Source organism: Lynx rufus, unplaced genomic scaffold, assembly GCF_022079265.1.
Source record: "Lynx rufus isolate CCGP_SWC_20201006 ecotype Redwood Valley unplaced genomic scaffold, mLynRuf1.p SCAF_2, whole genome shotgun sequence".
Classification (NCBI taxonomy): domain Eukaryota; kingdom Metazoa; phylum Chordata; class Mammalia; order Carnivora; family Felidae; genus Lynx; species Lynx rufus.
Genome location: NW_025814834.1, coordinates 218,395,798 through 218,423,075, shown reverse-complemented (window position 1 = coordinate 218,423,075; position 27,278 = coordinate 218,395,798). Strand labels below are relative to the sequence as shown.

Sequence of the window (27,278 nt, the reverse complement as noted above, 5' to 3'; positions counted from 1 at the left end):
GTCTTGTCTGTTATTCTCTGCCGCACGTCCACATCTGGCACGGGATCTGGCTCCTTACAGGCACCCAATTTAAACTGCTTTGTGTATAAATGAATCCTCTTCATCGTACTCATTCCCAACCTGCAAAATACTCTAAACTGTTGTTAGCACTGAGTCAAATAAAGACCACCATTTCCCCGTCTCCCCTTCTCTTAGCTAGCACGTCTAACCTTGCCATTCTAGTTCACTGGGATCTTTTAGAATCTTGGTTTTGTCCTTCGGCCTTGGGTCACCTGTGAATATGACAAACACATCTTCACTGACATCGTTCACAGAAATTCTGAGCATGACAAGTTACAGCCTTTCTCCCATGAGGAGAAGCTTCTCACCAGGCTGGGGATGATGCATTAATCAACCCTCTTTGAGTAGAATCAGGTGTTCATTCAGCCAGGAATGTTTCATTCTGAATTATTTTCATGTTTGTATTTTATCTGGCCATAAGGATAATGTGAGAAATTTCTGTCAAATGCATTCTCAATTACTAACTGAAAATTCCACCCAAAGAGGCAATTGCTTTAAGAGGCACTGTGCAGTTTGCCTGTTTTATAGCTGACGAGCCCATGGTGGCTCTTGTGAGATGGTCTCTGCAGATTCATTCTGGGATCAAAGTCAGAACCCATGTTCTCTCATGTTGGAGGATCAATCTCAAACTTACCAGAGTTTCCAAGGACGCCACCCCCCTGGGCCGCCCTCCCTGCATAAACCGAAGTCTCTAATTCTGACGCCTTGTTTCTAAGTGGTTACGCCACCAGGATGGGGACAGCAGCCGGCCCTTCTCTTCTGCAAAAGCTCTGCTTTATCCAACAGCCTTCTCGGACTCGGTCCCCTCTTCCGTGCCAACTTCCCAATTTCTTCACTCTCGACAGCTGCCCATTTCTGCACACATTATGTCGCCCCTTCCTGACATTGAGCGCAACCAACATATGGGCTCGAACAGCTTTTCTTCTGTACGACTTTCCTGTCAGCGAAGCCGAGTCAGTTTATGACATCAGAGTCATTTCCACCGAACAGACTGAAGTCATAGCCACAGGCTCATTCGGATGCCTATAATCATTAGCCATGGCAAGTGAAACACGGCTTTTCAAAAACCCTTTAAAAATAATTGAGTAATGTAATCCTGTGTCTTTATGAAAACACTCTGGGATTTAAAAATATTTTTACTGTTATAGGTCTTCCTTGATACATTTTTTAAATGTTTCCTGATACAGCTGGATTCTATTTTTAAGCTATTACAGGAACCAAACCAATAAGCTGGCCTTTCTAAAATCAGAAAGGAGGTCTTGCCAGGCAGTTTACGTTAAGCTCTGTACAGCGAAAGGAGAATGGAAGGTCCAGGAAATAATGTGCCGATCTCCAGAAACTGTTATGTAAAGGGGTCAGAAAGCAAGCAGTCCATACCCCCAGAGGCAGGCAGTGACAGCCCCCCAACAGTCTTTGACTTAACAGTGTGCTTCACACGGGATGGGAACAAGTTCATTAGGAGGCAGTAACAAAGTCCCGACTGCGCTGCCTGAGACCTGTCATCGTTAGACTCCCAGAGTGGCTGCCGTCAGAGAGACAGGTTTATGGGCATTGACAAAGAAAGGAATGAAAATAATCAGTATGAAGTGAACATGGCACAGAACAACCCTACTGCATCATCTTAAGTCTCTGAAAGTCAAGACGCGTCGATGGATTAAGCAAATAAAACCAAGATCTTGAAGAGGGAGGGAGGGTGGCCATGGCGGTCCAGTCAGAGTCCAGTCACGCACGGCGCACTCGGTGTGGAGGAGCCTCATCGTCTGTCCGGCCGCAAACTACCCCCTACGCCTGCTCAATGTGAGGGCCTGGGAGATCCCAGGACACCAGCAACCCAAGCCTCGCGTTTTCCAGCAGGGAACACGACTCTACTCTCACGCAGCAAAGACAGAAAACAGGGGCAATTAAACTAAGGACTTTGGAGTCTCTTGACCCCAAGCAGTGGGCTTTGTGGCAAACCTTTCATTTCACCCAAGAGGAAACAGAGCGAAGACTGGAGAAGTGACCTGACCCCGGGCTCAGAACAAGAGAGTGGAATCAGAATCCCAGTGCAGGGCTCCGGACTCCAGGTGGAAAGCGCTATCGTGCTGCCTCTGGCGTCTGGGCATGTGTGAGTGTGTGTGTGCACGCGTGCCATCGGTGGCTCCCACGCGGGAACTGGGGATTCCGCTCATCGTTTCTAAGTACCACTGTGCTTTCCAAAGCTCATTTCACACAAACCAAGACTCACAGGTAGCTGGCCACACTGAGACACCAGAAGGCCAAGGCCACGGGAGAAGGCTGACGGTGTTGTCAGAGGGCCACTTTGAAATCCCAACTGCCAGACCCCATCCAAACCCAAATGGGCCCAGAACTACCTGACCAAACCAAATATTTCCCATGCAGTGCTGGAGGAGACACAAAAACAAAAGTTCTTAACCTCAATGGTACCTAATGAGTACCACTTTGCATTGACCCAGCACGTTTGTCTGTTTCCAATAAATTAACACCTACTTCCTATTGTTTCAATCATTTCCCAACTTGGCACGGTAGTCAGGAAGGTCAGGCGGCTTCGTTTTACAGATGAGAAAACTAAACACAGGTCACGCGCTTTGCTTCGGGTCCCACATCACCGTGTCGGAATATTTCCCATCTACCATTTTTTCCCACCTGACCTCTTTGCCCGTTCTCATACATACATCCCACCGGCAGATCCCCGCCCAACAAACTCTTACTGGTAACAACGGAGAGAAATGCCCATCCAAGTCTCAGACAGCAGTGCCACAAATGTGCTCGCCTGCCAGTCCCCTGTGACAACAGGTCGGTGCTGAGCCCGATGGACATCGGCAGTGTCCTTCCCCTGTGGCCTTAAGAGAGGAGATCTCCCCTTTCTTAGGATGAGAACATCCCAAACCTTTCCACTCATCATGAAAAGCGAAACCCTCAGAAATGGAATAAAAGCTCTCCTCAAAATGCTGCATGGCCAAACATCTGGTTATCACTCACTATTTCTGGTTAGAAAATGTCTTATTTATTTGGAAGCAGTTTATGGAAGTAGCAAAGTATTAGGAATTTTACAATAACTCGCACGCTTGTGTGAAATGGTCACAGCTGTGCTCTCTCATTCCACGGAAACATGGCCCGGAGACACGTTTCCACAGAATCCCAATAAGCAATCACTGCGCGCACCCAGATGGCCAATTTTATCGCAGGACACGGAGGCTCAGGCTACTGTGACGTTCTCTTTCCCCTTCATTGCTCGGAATGCAGCATAACTCCAGCCAGAACGGCAAAGATTCCACAGCAACAGCTTGCTCCCGCCAGGCCCCACCCCGTCTCCTCAACCCTCACTCCATCTGCCGACACCGACTTTCAAACCAGACCTCCCGCGGCGCGTGGCCCTGAGCACTGGCTCCGCGAAGGGAACCCCCGAGCACGGCTCAGGGCGCCGCGGAGACCTTTGGTGCTCCCCACCGTGTCACCCGCCCCGAGTCGGTTCAGCCAGCGTTTCGATTCTCCGCTCTCCTACGACCGTAAGACGGCCCCGCACCACTGACGCCATCATCTGCTGCAGGGAGGCTGGGCAGGAAGGAGAGGTGTCGGCATTTATAAATATACTTTGAAATGCAGGCTTCAAATAGATGGGAGTGTTCTGAAGATACGGTCCTCTAAACGCTGTAGGAGTCTTGAAAAAAAATTCCCCTTTCTAGAATGTACTTGATCAGAAGTTCATATTATCACAATGCCCGGGCTGTAAGCCAGCCTCTGTTCTTTCTCTTTAGGAGATCTCAGGCTGCCTGCCAGGCCATCGGGCCACACTGAGGGAGTCCGGCTGCTGAGGGCCCTTGTCAAGTGCAGCCGAACAGGACACCGGGGCCACATTCGACTAGACATTCACACAACCGGCACCTCAAGTTGACGGAGACACCCCATTTGCCACAGGGCTGGCGCGTGCGCTCTGGACAATCTGCTTCTCTAACAGATCAGAGGAGAAGGTATCATCCACAGGACCGAAAAGTAGCTCTCAGACTCGGGCCCATCACTAGGTCACGGGACTCAAACTCCCTTGGGGACTTGATGCTGTTAAAGGGGGTCACCTCGTTGCCAGAACAGCCTGGTGACTGGTGTCCAGGGCACCGGTGTCCAGGCAGATCAGAGCCGGGGCCCTGCGTAAGGCAGTTTGGAAACATCCCACACCCCCAGTGCTGCAGGGAGTCCTGCTGCTTTGGAGCAGGGTCAGGTGGCTGCTGACAGTGTTCCTTGACTGTCACCCACCAAGGGCTTGGGCGGCACGACTGCAGGAAAGGGCCTCAGGGACCTTTCCTGTGCTGCCGCCTGGGAAGTCCCCTCAGCTCGGGATGGGTTTGGTCTTCCCTGCACACGGTTCAAGGGTTCAAGACACTTTTCTCCAGGTCCTGAGCCGAAAGCCACCAGGAGCTGCTCTCCCGAAAGAGGCTGCTCTGAGATAAAATACGCACAATTTTGTTCCACCAATTCGGTCCGCTCTCACCACTGACCTCAGGCCTGCCGCCTGGCAGTGAGGCCTACGCCATCCTCACCGCCGCGGGCCCGGCTTACCTTGGGGTTGGTGCGCTGCTGCAGCCTCCTGTCCTCCCTCTCTCTCTGCAGCCGCTCAAACTCTTCCCTGATTTCAGCTGGCGTTCTCCTCCTCTCCACAACCTGCAGGCACAGTCAGGAGGAAGAGGCAGTTAAGGACCCAGAAAGCGAGGAAAACATACACCAAGAGTGGACATCGCTAACGCGGCACATTCGCGTGGCCCAGGTCCGGCTGTTCCTCGCTCTGGGATTCCGAGAGCAGCAATGACACCCCGACAAGCCTTTCTCCCATGGACCCAGGCCCTGGTGAGCTCAGGCTCACGGTCGTATCCGCTCAGCTCTGCCCTCCGATCATCCCCAAGGCGATGCTTCCCCTCAGCTCTCCAGAGAGACGTAAGCGTGGTTTCCTTCGTTTCGGTAAACTTCTCTCTGACGCTGCAGGAATCTTACAGAGAATACGTCGCCTTAAGTCTCGTGGTCTAAATTTCCTAATGAGTCCCAGCCCAGTAATAAATGTTGAAGATGAAAGCAGAGGACGAAGGTGCTCACAACTGCCCTGTCATCTCTCCCCAGGGTGCTGGAGCCATCGCTGGAGATGCCTTCTGAGCTTCGGCCATCAGGCCTGGGCGTTTTTATACCGTGGGACTCTTCCCCCTTCAATATGATATGACCCTGAGAATGTATGATGCCAGATGGGCCTTAGCATAAAACAGTACTCAGGTACCAAAAGGCAGGCCACAATACTACTCAGGGATGCACAATGACAAGTCTATGAGAAAATAAGGCGTTCCGTTTTGGCTTTTCTTAGCTCATCACAAAATGGAGATTTCAAAGAGGCAGGAAAAGGCCACCGTGGGCCTCAGGCCCCACATCTCTGAAAGAGGGAACTGCACCACATGATTTCTAGGGGTCCAGGATGCCATGGCCTGCGAGAAACACCGAGAGTGGGGGCAGGCCGACAAAGTCATGAGATGGGTGGGGGACAAACCCAGAGAGCACATTCCTTGTATCAGTGGGAGAAACACAGAGGCGCCTCGAGAGGCTGCTCACAGAACAGCTAAAAAGGGAGGTGATGTGAGAAGAAGCAATCCTGGAAATCACAAGTTTAAAAAATTGTTTAAAAAAATACATGCTTACAGCAAAAAATCAAAATAGTACAGAAGGATATAAAGGAAAAAAGTACAATTGGCCTATAGCTCACTCCCTCTTCTCCACCATCCTCCTTCTCCCAGGCTGACATCTAGTTTTTTTTTTTTTTTTTTTTCAACGTTTTTATTTATTTTTGGGACAGAGAGAGACAGAGCATGAATTGGGGAGGGGCAGAGAGAGAGGGAGACACAGAATCGGAAACAGGCTCCAGGCTCCGAGCCATCAGCCCAGAGCCTGACGCGGGGCTCGAACTCACGGACCGCGAGATCGTGACCTGGCTGAAGTCGGACGCTTAACCGACTGCGCCACCCAGGTGCCCCCGACATCTAGTTTTTAATGCATCTTCCTGGACACCCTCTGTACATACATGTATGTGTGTGTGCATTCTCACATAAACCGGGTCACGTTCTAGGTTCTGTGTCCCTTTATTTTATCATTCAGCAATATAGAAAAATAAATACAAAAACTGGCTTAGCCAAAAGCATACTGAGAAATGTGTTTACTATGCTTTCAGGAAGTAAAGAGGAAAAAATAAGGAAAACAGCATTTCCGCCTCTAATAACCAGATGTAGTCAATAATTCCTAAAAACACGGGGCGCCCGAGTGGCTCAGCTGGTTAAGCGTCTGACTCTTGATTTCGGCTCAGGTCATGATCTCACAGTTCATGAGATCAAGCCCCGAGTCGGGCTCTGTGCTGACAGTGCGGAGCCTGCTTGGGATTCTCTCTCTCTCTCTGCCCCCGCCCCAGTCATGTGTGCACTTGCTCTCTCTCAAATGAATAAACTTCAAAAATAAAATAGAACACTTAAAAACCATCCAAGAACAAATGAAAGTCCTAAATGGCACGCCAGTGACTGCTTCGTTACCTCACAACAACACCCTCGGTCGTATTTAACTGACTCACCTACTTCTCCAAAGCTGAGGGCGTGAGGCACCCACCCACCCGAAGTCCCTGCCCTGGACAGAGCGGAAGTGAGGCTCAGTGCTTCAGTTTCCATCCCCCCCCCCCCCCCCCCCCCCCCCGCTGCGTCCTGTCAGCCTCTCCCTTCATCACAGAAAATAAAGACAAGAGAGCTTCAGGGAAATGTAAGTAATCAACTATTCCATTTAACCGTGAAGGTCAAGATGGATCAGGAAAAAAGGATTTAAAATATTTTAGGAATTCTTTGTGACCTTGGGACCCAGATTTGGTGGGCCTGTGACTATGGAACCTACCAGTGGCGACCTACGTGACGCATTACCACGGCCAAGGGGGTCTGGATGGGAAGCGGAAGAGCCCCCTCCACGGGTCCCGGAGCAACCGGGCTGTTCTACTTGGACGAAAAGGCTTCACGCCGAGTAGTCTGCCCAACGGGACGCTGGTGTTGAGAGTGCAGACTGAGCACGAGTCTGACCAGCCAGACTTACCCAGCGACACCGACTCCGTGTATGTGGTGTATGTGCCTCTATACTGTTTTTTTGTTTAAGTTTATTTATTTATTTAGAGAGAGTGCGAGTGGGGGAGGGGCAGAGAGCGAGGGAGAAAGAATCCCAAGCAGGTTCTGCGCTGTCAGCACGGAGCCCAATGCAGGGCTTCAACTCACGAAACCGGTGGAGAGATCGTGACCTGAGCCGGAACCGAGAGTTGGATGCTTAACCGACTGCGCCACCCGGGCGCCCCTATATTGGTATTTTTAAAATAGATTCGTAAGATTCCAGGAATTAAGACCAGAAAGTGTCAGGCTCCACAGAGGCCAGAGCAGAACAAGATTTGTTTTCAAAAACTCGACAGCTGCCTCACCTCTACCGGCTGGATCAATAGGTACAAATCCCTTTCCCTCTCCCACACTCCCTGGTGAACTGAAGAGGCAGATGCTCCACAGGGGTTAAGTCATCCCATTTCTAGTCAATTTTACAGGAGTTTTGGCAAAGAGCTGGCGCATAATCAGAGCTAACTGCAAAGTCAGGACGGCTGGCACCTCCCGAGCAGTGAGGGGCCGGGCAGGGCATCTCGCTCCAGCTTCCAAGGCCCCCGGCCTTTATGCTCTCCTTCACACGGCGTGCACTCTGGTGGGGACGGAGGAAGACCAGGCTAGGGGCAGGTTGCCGTCTTCCATCTTGGTCACCCTCAGACATGTGCCCTCCTGTGCACCCAGGAGCACACCTTCCCGAATGGCACTACAGCTGGTAAATACCAGACGTTCTCGATGACAGAGCGTATCACGTGCAGCCCGTGAATCCACACACCTGGACTGTTCGCCTTAACCATCCATTCATTCACCAACTAGTTCTGTCCCTGCGTTAGCCAGGAAGACTGACTTCCCTTGTGGGAGAGGGGACAGGGACCCTGAAAAGCAAGGCAGCCTGGCGAAAAGCAGGCTGTCCCACACTGCCTCTGACCTCCTGGTGGCCTCAGCGGGGGTCCCCTGATCTCTCACTTCAGATCCCTGCTATAAACTACAGGATTCCCGAGGTACCGTCTGGTCTGAAAATTCTGATTCTAGCTACCTGACTTTTGTTTTGGAATAATTCTAGAAGATTACTTAGAACTTTAGAAAAACGACAAAGATAGTACAGAAAGTTCCTGTACACCCTTCGCCCAGCTTCTCCCGATGTTCACACCTTACGTAACCACGGGACGGCTGCCAAATCTCAAAACCAACCTTGGTGTGCTACCGTGAACTGAACTCAGACTTTCTGGATTTTACCAGTTTTTCCACTCGCATCCCTTGTCTGTTCGGGGATCCGGTCTAGGCTCTGGGACTGCATTCAGTCATCCTGTCTCCTTAGTCTGTCAGAGCTTTCAAGCCTTTGTTTTCATGATCTTGGCCACACTGTAGCTCTTGGTAATGCAGGTTACCTTCTTAGACAAGGTAAGACTGACGTCTAAGAGAGTGGAAGCAGTGAAATAAGGACAAAGTAAGGGGCTGCAGACAAAAGTAGACAGTGAACAGTCTGGGCCAAAGGACACGATGTACTGTCTTGCCAGGGCTACTGAGGCAGGTGCTCTCCATTCCGCTGGCGAGCTGTTAGCAGACTGAGCACCACCAAGCGTTCCCAGCTCAGGGTGAGCCTTGCCACTCTGAAGCCAATCTCATTTCCAATGTGGGTATCCACACAAACCCGCTAACCAACCTGGAAAACTGAAAGGGCTGGCTTTGCATGTGGGTGTGCCTGAACCTCTGCATCTCGTTCCCATGGAATCCTGCCAGAGAATGACAAAGCCTCTTGAAGGTTAAAAGACAAAAACAAGGGGGGGCGCCTGGGTGACTCAGTCAGTTGAGTGTCCGACTTCGGCTCAGGTCATGATCCGTGGTTTGTGAGTTCGAGCCCCGCCTCGGGCTGCTTCGGATTCTGTGTCTCCTCCTCTCTCTGCCCCTCCCATGCTCATGCTCTGTCTCTGTCTCTCAATAGTAAATAAACATTAAGAAAAAGACAAAAACAAGGAATGAAAACTTACCTAATGACTGAATGTAGGATACTTAGTGCAGCCTGAACAAGCTCCCATTTGCTCCCCAGCGGCCACCAAAAGAAGGGGGTGACCCCTCTGCTGGACAGGGAGTGGCCACTACGCCTGGGGTGGGCTCTTACATCTCTGGACTGAAGGCGCTAGGATTCTGACAGCACCCTTTGGCGACTACCCCATCTGTTCAGACTGACAGATGTGGGGCAAATGGATACCATCAGCAATTAGAAAATAACACCAGCAACAGCATGAAGGGAACTCAGCTTCCTCCCTGGGGAAGCAGCTCTGACTGATGCAGGAGAGTCCTCGTGTGAACCAGCCAGCAGCGGGAGGGGTCTCCTCTTAGGAGTGGCGATGCCAGCCCCACAGAGCGCTCCAGAGTTCACTGAGACTCTTCATTCACAGCCTGAATGAGGGGCTCAATTTTCCCCTCATGTGTTAGACACGGATACATCTCTTAGTGCACATCTGGGAGGGGATCTTCAGGTGTTCTTCCTTGAAGTCATTTTTATATTCAGTGAAGGCTTAGAATCAATGCAAAAAAAGCCAATTCTGATCGATGAGAACTTGATTTTCTTAAAGTAGCTTACTAAAATATATGCATATAAAAACTTACCCATTCACCATCCATGACTGCCTACATACTTGTATAATCACTACTGTGCATGCGGTTTTGCTTTGTTGCTAATAGGGAGATAATTTGGTTTGGTGATAGGAAACCACACAATATTTTGCCAGGAAGATGTTACCCCACCGCTCCATTAGTTGGGATGATGCTGCTGGGAATGAACAACCCTGACTCTGAAGGGAGGGGCATGTAAGAGAAGTCTGCAGCCTTTCTGCGGCGCTGACTGCTACCACGAAACACTATAACCGACCCACGTCTTCAAAAAACAAGGGAGCTTGAACGTGGTGGACACAAGGTGAGGAGAAAGTCAGTAAATACAACAAGATTCTATTTTCCTTTTAGGATGAAAAAATGCTTAGCTATTAGACCTAACGCTTTGCTACGATGAGCTAATGTGACCTGAAGCACTGCTATTTCCATCAAACCAAAGGCCAGAAATCGACTGCCTGCTGGAGCCAGGCAGGACACGCGGATGAAGGGCAGGCCCGATGTAAGACCACGGGAGGTGCTAAGTGTCGGGAGGGCCGACGGCACAGCCTTGCCCACAGGGCAGAGGCTCAGGAGATCTGGTGGACTGCTGTTCCTCGCAGGGGAAGTCAGATACACTGCTACCAGATTTTCTGATTTTTCCAAGAGAAGACAGACATCCGGACTTTTATGCAAAACGTCCCGAGTTTTAAATGATAGCGACTACAACTTGTTGTGTGGGCAACCAAAACATGGCCACGGGTGGAACATGGCCCACAAGCCACCAATATTAAGCAGCAGTGGAAAGGGAACCAGAAGCTGTCTCGCTTCTCTTGTACTCTTTATCCCACGGTCTGTAGAAGGTTTTAATGCTAGTTAGAGGAGACAGGCTTACAGGCTTGAGATTCAATACCAAAAGAACATCAGGGGTGATTTATACAGTGATGAGAAAGAAATCAACAATGGCCAATTTAACATTAACAGCCTCCTACAATTTCTGGGGCGTCAAAACCCAAGTTTCTTTAATGAAATTAAGTACTAACACCTATATGTTCTTACAGCAACTTAAGGGTTTTCCCCCTGGTTTTCGTATTCATCTTCCCCTATCTTCCCATCTGATCCTCGTGCCGCCCCTCCCCCTCCCCGCACTCGTAACATGGACCTGCTCGAGGCTCTGTGACTAGTCAGCGACAGAGCAAAGGGAGAACAGAAGCTTGTGTGAATGTGAGTAACTGTTTTTACACAGCATGGCTGCCAGGGGAACATTTTTCCTCCTGGGCAATTCAATCCAGTAGTTGTCAACTTTTCTGTGTTTCCATTTGCTCACACGTACAGCACATTACCAACACAAACACGTCCCAAATGCAGTCACTCGTAACCTGGGGCGGAGGGAGCGGCACAGAAGGGTGGAGGGTGGCAGGAAATGCGTGTGGAGACAGAACCGCACACCTACGGAAACTGTCTTCCATCAGACCCCCAACCAGCCTGTTCCCTCCCGGGGGTTAGAAAATACTGGTACAGCCTACGCCCCTGGCTTTTTACCTGACAGGTTAGGAAACAGGACAAGCTGGATGGCTGACCTGCTTGAGCACACGGAGGTATGCAGAGGCATAGCCAAGCCTAGAAGTCATCTCTTACACCGAAATATGAAGCCAGGAAGGGACTCTGGCGGCTTCCAGTATTCTCAAGCACGTGGTCCCAGGCTGTGGGATCAGGGGGTTGGTGCTCTGCAGATGTTTAAAGACTTTCCTGGGATGCCAGATGCACAGGTTCTCTTACCTCCCATCCTTCCATCTCCAGGCCTCTCTTCCCATAGATGTCATAGATGGCCCTGGTCTGGGGGTCGCTGAGCACTGCAAATTAAAAATCATACGTTTACAAAGCACGGAATTCACCTTTCAGAGCTGGAAACATTGTCAGGTAAATCCACCTCTTCCCCTTCCTCCCTGTCCAAGCACAATCTCACCGAGAGACACTCTTCACCCCTGTGCATCTTTCCCCTAACTGCCTATCTGATCTGGTCCAGGATGTGCTTAAAGGTGGGACACAAATGAGAAATGTCGGATTTTTTGTGTCCGAGCAATTCTTCATTGTGAGGTGCACCTGGTAGGAAGCTGCACTCTCGGGCCACTCGAGAACAGTTATTTTTTAACAAATTTGGTTAAGTTTCTGCCACAGTCTATACAGTAGCTGAGGATGAAAGAGTTAATTTCAGGAGCTGAAGAAACGAAACAGATGAACACAGAGGAAGGGAAGGAAAAATAAGATAAAAACAGAGAGGGAAGCAAATCTTATGAAACTCTCAAAGACAGAGAACAAACCGAGGGTTGCTGGAGGGGAGGTGGGTGGGGGGACGGGCATTAAGAAGGGCACTTGTTGGGATGAACACTGGGTGTCACAGGTAAGTGATGAATCACTGGGTTCTACTCCTGAAACCATTACTGCACTATATGTTAACTAACTTGGATTTAAATAAAGAAATAAGCAAAAAAAAAAAAAATACAATAAGCAAACAAACAAAAAGAAAGAAAGAGTTAATTCCAGTTTCTAAAGCTTATTCAGACAGGCTCTGATTGTAAAATCAGATTTTTCTACAATCAGAGCCTGTCTGAATAAGCTTTATATATATTTACTATATATATATTTAATACCCTTCTGCTTTTTTGTAAATCATTTTAAGACCCAAACACCTGTCACCACGGTGGCTGCCACATCACCTAAATAAGTACATCAGAAAAAGATTTTTCAGCGAGGGACAGAGCTACTGGAAGGACATCCAAACGGAATGCAAGTGTCAGGAAAGCCAGTGGTCGCTCCCTTCCTCACCTCCTCTGCCAGTTTCTGTGCGAGACCTTCGAAACTTCTCTCCCTTGAGACTTCCCATGTATTTTTAGGCCTAATTAAAAAAACGATGTAAATGATTGCATCCATACGCAAATCCAACGGGGAAGAAAGAAGTGCTGACCACTGGAAGACGTGGGAGGCAGACTTCTTGGGCTAATCTGTAGGATTTCGTAGGGACTTATCTGTTCACGGCTTTCGCTTGGTCTCCCCATGAGGCTGAGCATGGGGGCGGCTCTGCTGCCACAGCACTTCCTCAAGAACCGTTCGGGTTTTCTGTTAACTCTTCCCTGAATCTCCAGGACAACACAAGCTGGCTACGGGGGTAATTTAGACAACGGTAAAATCCACACAGCCATTCAGACAACAGGATACGATAAAAGGAACAGGCTTCTGAGCAGGAGTTAAATCTGCTAAAGACCCAATGCTGACCACAGACGTGGATCGTGCACTGCAGCCCGAGTTTTCCTCATCAGTAAAATCCAATTTTTTGATAAAACCATAAAGTGAAATATGGCATATGCTTTTATGTCTGTAACAAAAAGTCTTTAAAATAGATTAAAAAAAATTTTTTTTTAATGTTGGGGCGCCTGGGTGGCTCAGTTGGTTAAGCGTCCAACTCCGGCTCAGGTCAAGATCTCATGGTTCATGGGTTCCGACCCCGCATTGAGCTCTGTGCTGACAGCTCAAGAGCCTGGAGCCTGCTTTGGGTTCTGTGTCTCCCTCTCTCTCTGCTCCTCCCCCACTCACGCTCTGTCTCTCAAAAATAAATTAAAAAAACCCAAAAGTTAAAAAAATTGCTTAAAATTTTTTTTAATGTTTATTTTTGAGAGAGAGGGAAGGAGGGAGAGAGGGAGATAAAGAGACAGAGCACAAGTGGCAGAGGGGCAGAGAAAGAGAGGGAGACACACGATCTGAAGCAGGCTCCAGGCTCTGAGCTGTTAGCACAGAGCCCAATGCGGGACTTAAACCTACGAACCATGAGATCATGATCTGAGACTAAGACGGATGCTTAACCGACTGAGCCACCCAGGCACCCAACAACGAGAAGTCTTTATTTCATAAAGAAACACATTATCTAATTTTTGGTCTGTTTAACTAAGGAGCAAATCACCAATCTGTTCCGGAATGAATAACTTATTTTACTTGGCATATATTCTAAGAGTGCATTAATATTTTTAAATTTTTATTTATAAATCTGTGGCAGAATACGCATAACATAAAATTGATTTCAGCCACTTTTCAGTGTATACTTCAGCGGCATTAGGTGCATGCAGTGTCGTGTAACCATCACTGTTATGTTGCTAGAGCTTTTCCACCATCTCCAACAGAAACTGAACCCATCAGTTACTTTAACATTTAAAAAAAATTTTTAATGTTTATTTTTGATTATATATATAGAGAGAGAGAGCGCAAGCAGGGGAGGGGCAGAGAGAGAGAGGGAGACACAGAATCGGAAGTAGGCTCCAGGCTCGGAGCTGTCAGTACAGAGCCCGATGCAGAGCTCGAACTCATGAACCTGAGCTGAAGTTGGACACTTAACTGGCTGAACCACCCAGGCGCCCCGACTTCAATATTTTATACACAGCTACATCACAAAATTTTCCTTCTGAAGTACCTAAGATGTAAGTATAAAAACCTGAATTACTTGATTCTACTTCCTGTTGGCCTTCCTAACATCATTTTCTTCCTTTTGTTAGAACTTTTCCTTAACCAAATGCTCCGGAGCCAATAAAATGATGTTCAAGTAAAAAAAACATTCTTGTGAATGTTCTCATAAAAAAAGAGAACAAAGAGGGCCTGTCTGAAGCGATCAGCCTTTTACCTGGAAGAGCTCCCTTTAGAAGAAAGCCAGCGAGCGATTTAGAGCCTGAGTGCTCCCTGCAGCCCGGCCCCCGTCTGCTCTGCTCACACTCTCATGTCCCACTGACCGGACACATTGATTCCAGGGCAAACTACCACTCTTTCAAAGGACCTGTCAGTAAAAAAGCACTAACCTAACCTCCTCTCTCATGCACCTCTAAGGACTCTCTTTCTGTCCTCTACAAATCAAGCCTCTTAAAAATCGAGCAGCTGCTTTTCAGGGCATGTGCGCGAGGCCTGGCCCTCCGCTGACCTTCATAAGCCTGGTGCACAAGGTTAAACAGCCGCTCCGCCTGGGACTTGAGCTCCGGGTCCCGGTGCTTGTCGGGATGGTAAAGCATGCACAGCCGCCGGTAGGCAGCTTTCAGCTCTTCCGAGGAGGCCTACGGAGAGAAAAATCCAGTTAGAGAACAATCAATGCTGCTTGAATATTATCGTGATCAGAATCAGCCTTGAAACGGGAACCTGTCAGCCACTCTCCAATGTGTTTGCTTTCTACATTCTGGACATAATGAAGTTATGCTTTATGGCTTCAATAAGGCTTCTTTTTTCCACAGTTAATAAAGTGATCAATTATGTACATCAACAGCAATTGTGTTTTGCTGGGAAATGCTGCTATCAGATGCGTCTCTATACTGGCTCAATGTGCTCTGAGCTGAAACTAAAAACGTCACAGAGACCCGCTTACTTTCTAACCCAAGTTATTTGAAATACATCACGCGGAGGCACTCTCAACAGAAAACTGGTTCAGACAGGAAAAAAGCTATCTACCATCAGACAGAAAGGCCATGCATTTATCCAGTTTTCTGACAAAGGAACCTTGATGAAGATTTACCCATAAAAACCACAAATAAAATTGTAAAACCAACACAAGCCTCCGATTCAATCTCTGATTCTAAAAGGGAGCACAGAAAGTGGGCAAAAATGCGTTGCTATCCTATAGAAACAAAAGCCCTCCCCCACAAACCCAGAAGACCTCCCCCCAAGCATTCAGCTCCCCAGTCCTCACATGTCCTCAGTTTGAGGGAAAACATGCACCATGGGAAGAACAGATGATACCAAGTAAGTACAATGGACTGAGTGTATTTTAGCCGCACAGAAGGTGGGGGGGGGGGGCAGGGAGGATAAAACCCACACTCTGCTTTGCCTGCCGCACAGCCACCAAGATGTCCTCAGACACAAACTCCCTCAGAGGCCCTAGGAACACCGAGCCACCAACCTGGCCAGCCCCTTGGGTCTATTTTGGGGAAACATTCTGTGTGATTTCATATCAGCCTCCGGGACCGTTTAGGTCTATTCGAGGTGATGCTGAACAGGCAGCTCTATCCAGATGACCGGTCAAGTAAAGAACATTTTGTTTTTGGGAGGCAACCCTCTCACCATTTTGACAATAGAAGCCCACTTCTGGGTTGCCGATGACACACCAGAGGGACCAAAAAACCAGCCATGCGGGCAGAGAACGGGACCAGGTCCCCGGTGAGAATGCCAGGGCTGACAGTGCACTAGGAACAGGCCTCAGAACACGTGTCCCCAAGGAGAACCAGTACAGGGACTGATCAAGGGATCAAGGTAACAAGGGAAAACGTTTGACCACATTTTTCTATAATTTCCACAACTTTTCATTACCTTCCAGTTCCAGGACTAATGAGTTTTTTTCACTAAGGAAAAAAGGAAAAACTTTACTGTACTTTAGTAATAACTTTTCGGAATGAAATTTATTTTTATTTTTTTAAGTTTATTTAGAGAAAGAGCATGAAGCGGGGAAGGGGAAGAGAGAGAGAGGGAGAGAGAGAGGGAGAGAGAGGATCCCAAGCAGGCTCTGCGCTGTCACGAACCATGAGATCGTGACTTGAGCAGAAATCAAGAGTCAGATGCTTAACCGACTGAGCCACCCAGATGCTCCAGGCACAAAATTTAAACACTTTATGCAAAACTAAGTTCTTCAGATGTTAGAAAACCAGCAACGTTGGGCAGGTTCCCTAGAGGTTTTAAACAAGGAGTTCTGAAGAACTCCAAAAGAAAGACACTCCATGTGACTGGTAAGATGTCAGTCACACGTGCCCGAGAGGAGACGCCGTGGGGAGGCCTGGTGCCCGTCGGTGCCATCAGGACGATGCCTTCACCTCCGGGCCCTCGGCTTCTTTGTCTGGGCGGGGAGGTGGCTGGCTGGCTGACCTCTACAAGCCCTACTAGCTCTGACTTCACATGATCTGTTATCCGGAAAAGAAACACCTATACCCGAGACACTCCGCCTGTCCTTTAAACCAGACACAGACCATTGCTGCTTGTTTGGACAGAGCCTCATTTGCACACAGTTTTACATCAGCAGCTTCTTGGAAGGGGGTCAAAGACTTGGCTGACCGAGCAGCCCCTTGCCAGGCAGATGTCTGCCCTGTTCCAGCACCAGTCTTCCGCCCTCCCTTTGGGGCAGCCCCTGAGCGTTACACTGTTGAACAACTTGTAGCCGGCTGCCTTCCTTCCTTCTCTCCACCGGCCTCCGAGGTTAGTGGTGAAGAACACGGGCTGGGGGCAAATGAGCTTTCGGACCCTTAGCTCGTTCATCTGCAAAGTCTCAGGGATGGGGAGACAACGAGGGGAGAGCAGACCCTACGGTGCTTGCTTACAAAGGGTGGCTCTTGTAAAACCTTTTCCTCGTTTTCTCAACTTGAAACCGCGGACTGCGGGACCTCCCTCCTCAAAGTTACTGTGAGGAGTAAATGAAGTGGGACCTGTAGAGCACTCAACAATGCTGTGTATTCCGAAGGGGTCCGGGTCCTTGGCTGTCCTGTCACAAGTGAAGCTCGACATTCCCGTGGCATCACGCACACTGAGACCGGAACAGGACACGGGGTACTGGCACAGGGTAACAGGAGTGCTCATCCAGGAAGCAGTTCGTTTCTGAAAATTCACTTAGGACACGTGCCCTTTGCTAGATGGGCACTCCGTTTCAATAAGAACCATGAGACCCCATAGCAGAGATGTGCCTCAACAGTCCCGACTCTGCAGCTCTTTCTTCTTTCTCCTACCACAGGCTTCTTTCCTGGCCGACATCAAGCATGCGACGCATTTCTTGCCACATTTACCAATATGCCACCTGTACCAAACCTCACTGTTTTAAGCAAATAAGTAATGGTTAACTAAATAAAATAGATCTTCTCCAGGTAGGTTTACTTATGTAATGATGTAAAAGGGGCTTGTTCCTTCCAAGACAGCAACTACAGATTATTTTCTTTCTGCAAATTGTAAGTGTTCTTTCCAGTATCTCATAAAAGTTACAGGCGCATGATTAGACAGATCTGGCTGACTCTAGCTTAGACTGATGTTTCCTGGTTGTTAAACTAGATGACAAGGGGGCAGAATATCTAATCTGCAAGACCTTCTGTAATCATATTAATAAATGGCTTAATGTGTTATTGATTAAGTAATAGAAACGAGGAGTTTCATTTTTAATAAATATCATGTTCAATAAAAGGTTAGATTGGGCCTTTCATCATATCTGAATAGCTAAGGTCACTGGTTCAATATTTCACAAATGATAAACTCTTTATCATAAAAATACTGGTATCATTTCAAAATCTGCTATCATTAAAAATGAAACCTACAGTTGCACACTTGTTTCTAAAATCCTATATAAAGTAAGGAGATGTACTGTGCCTTAAGTCTGAAAAGTTCCAGCATGTCAATCATCTGGTTATATTTCTAATTAAAGTAAATTTATTATAAATCCAGCCTTAGTGATCGTAACATTCACAGTGGAAAGGTCCTTTGTGACCTGACTGTAGAGTTTAGTGGTCTGTTGAAATGGTTGGATTCATCGATGCTATACAAGACAAAAATGAAATTCCTGCGGTAAGGCACAAAACTAAAAGGCATACAGATTACAAGGGAGAAGGTTAAACTTTCTGCATTTGCAGATATCACCTATGTGGGAAATCATAAAGCACCTACAAAAAGGCTGCTAAGTGACATCAGTGAGGTCACAGGATATGGGGTCAATATGCAAATATCAATTTTTTCCTACATTACTAAAAACTAAAATTTAAAAAGACAATGCACTTAGAGTACCATCACAAACACGAACTGCTTAGGGATGGACGGGACGAGTGCGTGCAGGACGTGTCCATGGGCAGCCACAACACAACTCTGACAGTGAAAACGATGGAGGGATAAATCATTTTCGTGCATCGGAAGAGTCAACATTATTAAGATGCCACATTCTCCCAAAGCATGCTACAGATACCACGCAACCCAAAACCCCACCAGGCCTTTTTCTGTAGAAACAGACAAGCCAATTCTAAAATTCATGTGGAAAAACAAAGGCTATGCAACAAAAAGGTATGTTACTTTCCTAGTTGTTTTATCAGCCAGAATAGCTGAAAAACAACTGGCGGACTTATGTGGCCGGATTTTAAGATTTCGTACAAGGCTATGGGAATCGAGACAGTGTGGTACAGGGGAAAGAACCAATGTAAAAGTCAACGGCACGGTAGTGAGTCCACAAACCGACCCCTACATACATATGGCCACGTGATCTCTGACAAGGAGGTCAAGAAGGTTCAAGGGGGAAAAGATAGTCTCTAATACATGATGCTGAAAGAGGGGGACATCCACATACAGAAAGGAGAACCTGGACCCTTATCTTGCATCAGACAAGAGGTCACGCAAAGACCTCCGGATAAACAAAAACGGATACACAGAAGCCAAGGGAGTTCATTACCACTAAACCTGCCCTGCAAGCGAGCTCCAGGGAGTCCTGGGGAGTGAAATGAAAGACTGCAACTCAAAGCCATATGAGGAAATATAGGTCTCAGTAAAGGTTAAAGACAAGTGCAAGTATAAAAGCTAGTGTTAACCGCAAAAACAGATCCTAACTCCACATTTTGTTTTCTTAATAATTTAAGTGACTAACACATTAAAAAAGCCTGTCAGACTAAAAGCTAGTCCTTTGTAACTTTGGCTTGTAACTTCACATTTTGTTTCTACATCATGTAAGAGGCTAATGCATTATGGAAAACAATTATCAGGTTATTTTTTGGAGATGCAACAGAAAATGATGTAATTCTATGACCTCGATCACTGCAAGGCATGGGAAAGAGTTTTTGTATGTTACAGAAGTTAAGCTGGTATAAATTCAAATTAGAGTATTAGGAAGTTAAACGTAGTTTAACACACTAAACCACAAGGAAAACAGAATACATGTGAAAAATGAGGAAGGAATTAAAACGTTTCACTATTAAAAAATGGCTAAACACAAAAGACCCTAATTTGGAAATTAAAGGACAAAAAAAGATACAGGGCATAGAAAGGAAATAGCAAAACAGCAGAAATAAGGCCCGCCTTATCAATAATTACTTTAAACTCAACAGGTTGAATTCTCCAATCAAAAGAGATTAGCAGGATGAATTAAAAAAACAAACAAACCACGACCCAACTATTTGCTGTCTATAGGAGACTAGCTTTAGAACCAAAGACACTAATATGTGAAAAGTAAAGGGATGGAAAAAGATTCCCTGCAAATAGTAACAGAGAGAGTAGGGTGGCTCCACTAATATCAGACAAAATAGACACTAAATCAAAAAAGGTTGCAAGAAACAAAGAAGGACAATATATATTCATAGGAGGTCCAATATAGAAAGAACATATTAACAATTATAACTATTTGTTACCTAATAACAGACCGTCAAAATATATGAAGCAAAAACTGACAGAATTGAAAGGAGAAATAGACAGTCCTACAATAATGGTTGGAAATTGCACTATCTTGCTTCAATAATGTAGAGAATAACCAGGCAGAAATAAAGAAACAGGACCGGGACAACACAGTAAACCAAGTAGATCTAACAGACATATATAGAACATTCTACTCGTGACACCAGAACACACTTTGGGATGTGTGCAGATGGGATGCCATGTATGTAGGAAATCATAAAGAACCTGCATAAAAGCTACTAAAGGCTCTTAGCAAGGTGATGGGATTGGGGTATCAACAAAAGGTTCAATACAGCAAGAAGATATATATTAAGCCACCAATGAAGTCTCAATAGATTTTAAAAGAGGTAACCTAAGTATCTTCTCCAACTACAATGGGATGGAGTTAGAAATCAGTAACAGAAAGAAAACTGGAAAATTCACACATTTGTGGAAATTAAACAACACATTCTTAAATAACCAAGAAGAAACCACAAGGGAAATTAGAAAACAGATGAATGAAAAGAAACAAAATATACTGAAACTTCTAGGATGCAGTGAAAGCAGTGCTGAGGGGGAAATTTACAACCATAAATGTTTGCATTAAAAAACGGGAAAGGGGAGCCTGGGTGGCTCACTCTGCGGAGTGTCTGACTTCTGCTCAGGTCATGATCTCACAATTCGTGAGTTCAAGCCCCACATCGGGCTCTGTGCTGACATCTCAGGGCCTGGAGTCTGCTTCCAATCCTCTTGTCTCTCTCTCTCTCTCTCTCTCTCTACCCCTCCCCTGCTTGCACTCTCTCTCTCAAAAATAAAGAAACATTTAAAAAACAAAACAAACAAACAAACAAACAAACAGGAAAGATCACAAATCAATGACCTAATATATAACTAAGAAACTAGAAAAAGAACACACTAAACTCAAAGCTGGCTAGCAGAAGGAAATAATAAAGACCAGAGCAGAGATGAATAAAATAGACAATACAAAAGCAATAGAATGAATGAAACCAAAAGTTGGTTCTCAAAAAACAAACAAAAAAACAAAACACACACACACACACACAAAACACACAAAAAACAAACAAAAAAATCAACAAAACTGACAAATCTCTAGCTAGACTGCCTAAGGAAAAAAGGAGAGAAAATTCAAATTATTAAATTCAGAAATTAAAGTAGGGATAACATGACTGATTCTATAGAAACAAAAGGATTATAAAGGAATACTATGAACACTTAATTGTCCACCAACAAGCTGGAAAATCTAGATAAAATGGACAAACTTCTGGAAATTCAAAACCTACCAAGATTAAATCATGAAGAAACAAAATCTGAATAGACCTATAATTCGTAAGGAAATTCAATTACTAATCAAAGACTTCTTGACAAAGGAAAAAAAGCCCTGGACCTACCTGCTTCATTGGTGAATTCTATCAGAAATTTAAAGAAGAACTAATATCAATCCTTCTCCAACTTTCCCAAAACATCAAGGAGGGAACACTTCCAAACTCATACCAAATCTGGACAAAGACACCAAGAGAAAACTAGAGACCAATACACCTTATGAATACCAATGCAAAAATTCTAAACAAAACACTAGCAAATAAAAATTTCACATTCTAAAAGGATTATTACACATCATGACCAAGTATAATTTATTTCTGAAATGCAAGGAAGGATAGTTCAACAAAAATCAATCAATATAATAATATACTACACTAAGAGAATTAAAGAAAAACAAAGCACCCCACACGATCATCTCAATTGATGAGGAAAGAGCATGTGACAAAATTCAACACCCTTGAGTATAAACACACTCAACAAACTAGGAACAGAAGGAAACTACCTCAGCATAATAAAAGGCATAAAGAGCTCTTACAACTGAAGACAGACCTACGGTGAACATCACTCAATGGTGAAAGACTGAAACAACTTCCTCTAAGATCAGGACCAAGGCAAGGATGTCTGCTTTGGCCACTTCTATTCTATAGTCCTGGAAGTCCAAGCTAGAGCAATTAGGTAAGAAAAAGAAATAAATGGTATCAAAACTGGAAAGAAGGAGTAAAATAATCTCTTTTCCCAGATTGTATGATCTTGTATGAAGAAAACTAAAGATTCCACACACACAAAAACTGTTGGAATTAATAAATGAATTCAACAAAGCTGGAGGATACAAAGTCAACACACACAAATTAGCTGCATTTCTAGACACTAAAAATAAGCATTCTGAAAAGGAAATGAAGAAAAACAGTCCATTTACGATAGCATAAAAAAAACCAGTTAACGGAACTAAGGAGGCAAAGGATTTTTATAACGAAAACTATGAAACACTGCTGAGAGAATTAAAGAAGACATAAAAAAATGGAAAGACATTCCATATCAACGCACTGGAAGACTCAGTATTATTAAGATGTCAATACTACCCAAAGCAACTAAAAGATTCAAGGCAATCCCTATCAAAATCCCAAAGACAGTTTTTGCAGAAATAGAAAAATCCACCCTAGAAGTCACATGGAATCTCAAAGGCTCCCAAAGAGCCAAAACAATCCAGAAAAAGAACAAAGTTGGAGGATGCATATTTCTTTATTTCAAAGCTTACTACAGAGCTACAGTAATCAGAACAGTGTGGCACTAGCATAAAGACAGGCATACGGACCAACAGAATAGGACACAGGACCCAGAAATACAAATTCACGTATACGTCAAATAATTTTTGACAAGGTGTCAAGACTACTCAATAGGAAAAAGACAGCTCTTCCAACAAATGGTGCTTGGGGAAACTGGATGTTCATATGTAAAAGAATGAAGTAAGACCCTTATTTCACACCATAATATAAAAGTTGATGCAACTGATTTTGTATGTTGACTTCACATCCTGCAACTTTGCTGGATTCATTTATTAGTTTACCCACTAAAAATAGATGGGTGCTCTAAACATAAGAGCTATGAGTGTAAAACTCTTAGAAGAACACATAGGGCAAAAGCTTCATTAAATTGGACGTGGCAAAGATTTCCTGGATACAACATCAAAGGCACAGGCAATAAAGGAAAAAATAGACAAACCGAACTCAAGAACTTTTGTAAATCAAGGGATACTATCAAGAAAATGAAAAAACCACCAAAGAATGAGAGAAAATATTTGCAAATCATATCTTTAATAAAGGATTAATATCCAGAATATATGAGGAACCCCTAAAACTCACCAAAAATAACCAACCTAATTCAAAACTTGACAAAGGACTTGAATAGACATTTCCCCAAAGAAGATACAAGAGTAGCCAATAAGCACATGAAAGGATGCTTGATATCACTAATCATTAGGGAAATGCAAATCAAGGCCACAATGAGCTATCTATCACTTCACACCCATTAGGATGCTATTATAAACCAAACTGACAATAACAAGTGTTAGCAAGGACGTGAAGAAATTGGAATCCATGTACACTGTTGGGGGGAATGTAAAGTGGTATAGCTCTTGTGGAAAACAGTATGGCAGTTCCTCAAAAAACTAAAAATAGATTTATCATATAATCCAGCAATTCCACTTCTGGGCATATACCCAAAAGAACCGGAAGCAGGGTCTCAAACAGATTGTTTGTAAACCCGGTTCACAGCAATAATTATTCACAATAGCTAAAATATGGAAGCGGCCCAAGTGTCCATCAACAGAGGATTGCTCAGCAACAAAATGTGGTAAAAACATACAATGGAATACTAAGCCTTAAAAAGGTAGGGAATGTTGACATATGCTACACCAGGGTGAACCTTGAAAACATCATGCTAAGTGAAATAAGCCAGTCACAAAATGATAAATACAATGTGATTCTAGTTAGATAAGGTACCTAGAGTAGTCAAAAATCACAGGAAAGTTGAACAATACTTGCCGGGGAGCAGGGGAGGGGGAGTAGAGAGTTACTGTGTAATGGGTAGAATTTCAGTTTTGCAAGATGAAAAGACTTTAAAAGATAGGTGGTGGTAATGGTTACACAACAATATGTATGCACTTACCACCACTGAACTGTATACTTAAAAACGGGTAAGATGGTAAAATTTTATGTTATTTGTATTTTACAGTTTAAACAATTGAAAAAAAAAAAAAACCTCAAAAATGAAAAAAAAAAAAAACAAACCTAAATGTGAAAGCTAAAACCATAAAACTTCTAAAAAGAAAACATAGGAGATCATTTTTGTAACCTTGAGTTAAAGATTTCCTGTCAGAACAATAAAAGAAAAATATTTGTAAAAGATGTATTCAATAGACTCGTATCCAGAATATACAAAGAGCTCTTACAACTAAAGAAGAAAACCCAGTAAAATAATGAGTAAAAGATTTAAACAGAAACTTCAACCAAAGGTGATACAGTAATGGCTAAAAAGTACATGAAAAGACATTCAATATTATTAGTCATTACGGAAGTGCAAATTACAAACAAAAGTAGGTATCACTACACAACCTTGAGAATATCTAAAATGACAAAGACTGAGAATATTAAGTCTGGGTGAAGATATGAAACAAAATAAACACCAATTTCAAAAATATGAACAAAAGCTTTGTCATCAGCATAGAGATAAAAATGGCCATCAATTCTTCTGGTCAAAATAGACTAAAGAAATGAGTCAAGTGCTAGGTTTTCCCCAGTTGAATTACCTTTAAAAAACGTTTATTCTTATTAGAAAAGTATACATACTCATCATGGATAAAATGAAAAGTACATAGCACCAGGCTGGCTCAGCTGGTGGTAAGTGTGACTCCTGATCTAGGGGCTGAGTTTGAGCTCCACATACAGCTTACTTAAAAAAAACAAAAAACAAAAAACAACCTAAAAAAATAAAAATAAAAATAAAAATAAAAATAAAAATAAAAATAAAAATAAAAATAAAAATATGGGGCACCTGGGTGGCTTGGTCGGTTAAGCGTCCGACTTCGGCTCAGGTCATGATCTCACGGTCCATGAGTTCGAGCCCCGCGTCGGGCTCTGTGCTGATAGCTCGGAGCCTGGAGCCTGTTTCAGATTCTGTGTCTCCCTCTCTCTCTGCCCCTCCCCTGTTCATGCTCTGTCTCTCTCTGTCTCAAAAATAAATAAACGTTAATAAATAAATAAATAAATGAATAAATAAATAAATAAATAAAAATAAAAATAAAAATAAAAATAGGGGCACCTGGGTGGCTCAGTCAGTTAAGTGTCCAGCTCCTGGTTTCAGTTCAGGTCATGATCACGGTTCCTAAGTCTGAGTCCTGCGTTGTGTTTGCGCTGACAGTGCAGAATCTGCTTGGGATCCTCTCACTCCCTCTCTTTTTGCCCCTCCCCTGCTCACATGCACTCTCTCTCTTGAAATAAATAAACTTTTAAAAATAAAAGAAAAAAATTATAGACAAAATGTTTTTTTATAATTTTGTCTTTTTTTTTCTGTTTAAAGGTCTTTATGAGGTTTTGTTTTTGTGACTTTTATTGGTCTTTAAGTATTTTCCACATCATTTCAATTTTTTTTAATTTTGAGAGAGAGTGCACAGGCATGTAAGTGGGGGAGGGAGAGAGGGAGAGGGAGAGGGAGAGGGAGAGGGAGAGAGAGAGAGAGAGAGAGAGAGAGAGAGAGAGGGAATCTCAAGCAGGCTCCACACCCAGCGAGGAGCCTGACCTGGGGCTAGGCCTCACAACCATGAGATAATGACCTGAGCCAAAATCAAGACATTGAACTCACTGAGCCACCCAGGTACCCTGAAACTTAATTTAATTTTTATTATGACTATGAAAATATAGCTCAAAGCTGAATGAACCAGATACTATGATTGTTATTTCTTTTCCTGAACTACTTTTAATTTTTCCTGTAGTTAGTAACTGCCTAACTTTTTTCCATTTGCTTTAGCTTTCTAGGTATCTATCACAGATTCTTCTCCAACTCCTCATAGTAAAGCACTTATAAGTAGAGACTTGTAATACTCTTTTCACTACAAAAATACAAAATAGTTTACCAAGTCCAAGTTTTTCTTTTTTCCTAAGAGGTATCCCTCCCAGAGATCTCTGCATTGTGTTCAATGTTAGGCCTGCTAGACAAACTTCATCCTAGGATTTCCTGTCACCATCCTCCAGGGTATCTTCTTGAGTCAGTCTCTTCTGTTCTGTATCCTACACCCTTTCTCCTTCCTGGTTTTCTTCTTTATTTTAGTAAAGCTCAACCTCCAGTAGTTTCCTTTACAAAGGTTGGCTAGGAGGAAAAATATTTTAGACTTTGCAGATCTCAAAAAAAATTTTTTGGAGGGGCGCCTGGGTGGCTCAGTTGGTTAGGCAACCGACTTTGGCTCAGGTTATGATCTCACAGTCCGTGAATTTGAGCCCCACGTTGGGCTCTGTGCTGATGGCTCAGAGCCTGGAGCCTACTTCAGATTCTGCGTCTCCTCCTCTCTCTACCCCTCCCCTGCTCACACTCTGTGTCTCTCTGTCTCTCAATAATAAATAAACATTAAAAAATTAAAAAAAAAATTTTTAAGTAAGCTACACCCATCATGTGGCTTGAACTCAGAGCCTTGAGATCAAGAGCTGCACACTCTACTGACTGAACCAGCCAGGCACCCCAAAATGTTCTTATATTCTGCCTTTATATTTGATAAGTAGTTAGCTGAGGATAGAATTCTTGCCCAGAAATATTTTTTCCCTCAGAACTCTTACTGTATTGTTTCATTTGTCTTCTAGTTTACAGTACCACTGCCGAGATAGGTTAATGTCATTCCAATTTCCAATACTTTGTGATCTATTTGGAAACTTTTAGGATGCTCTCTTTAACCTATGATTACCCTCAGCACAGGTCTTTTCTCTTCCACCCACGGTGCTAGTTACTTCATTGGCCCTTTCCATCTAGAGTCTCATACTTTTTGGTTCTGAGAATCTTTCTGATAATAATTGTTTAATACTGTCTTCCCCTTTTTACTGCCTGAGAGTTGGTCTTCTAAGTTTTAAATTTTACTTTCAAGGAGATTTCCTCATCTTCCAGCCCTCTATAGAGTTTTAACTTCTATCTTATTTTTAAGTTCTGAGAGTTTCTTCATTTGTATACATTTCTTTTAAAAGTATCACCTCGTTCTTATTTCTTACACGTAGTATCTTATCTCTC

The 27,278-nt window shown here is 44.5% G+C and overlaps 1 protein-coding gene across 1 annotated transcript in view; it reads right to left on the bottom strand.

The window, feature by feature from the left end:
* DNAJC11 (DnaJ heat shock protein family (Hsp40) member C11) overlaps positions 1-27,278 on the bottom strand; it is a 70,884-nt gene that overhangs the window by 31,036 nt on the left and 12,570 nt on the right. Inside the window, exons 2-4 of the mRNA XM_047083371.1 lie at positions 14,740-14,869; positions 11,562-11,635; positions 4,615-4,716 (exon numbers count right to left, since the gene is read on the bottom strand). Of these exons, the coding sequence (XP_046939327.1) occupies positions 4,615-4,716; positions 11,562-11,635; positions 14,740-14,869 (306 nt within the window). The remainder of the gene's footprint in view (positions 1-4,614; positions 4,717-11,561; positions 11,636-14,739; positions 14,870-27,278) is intronic.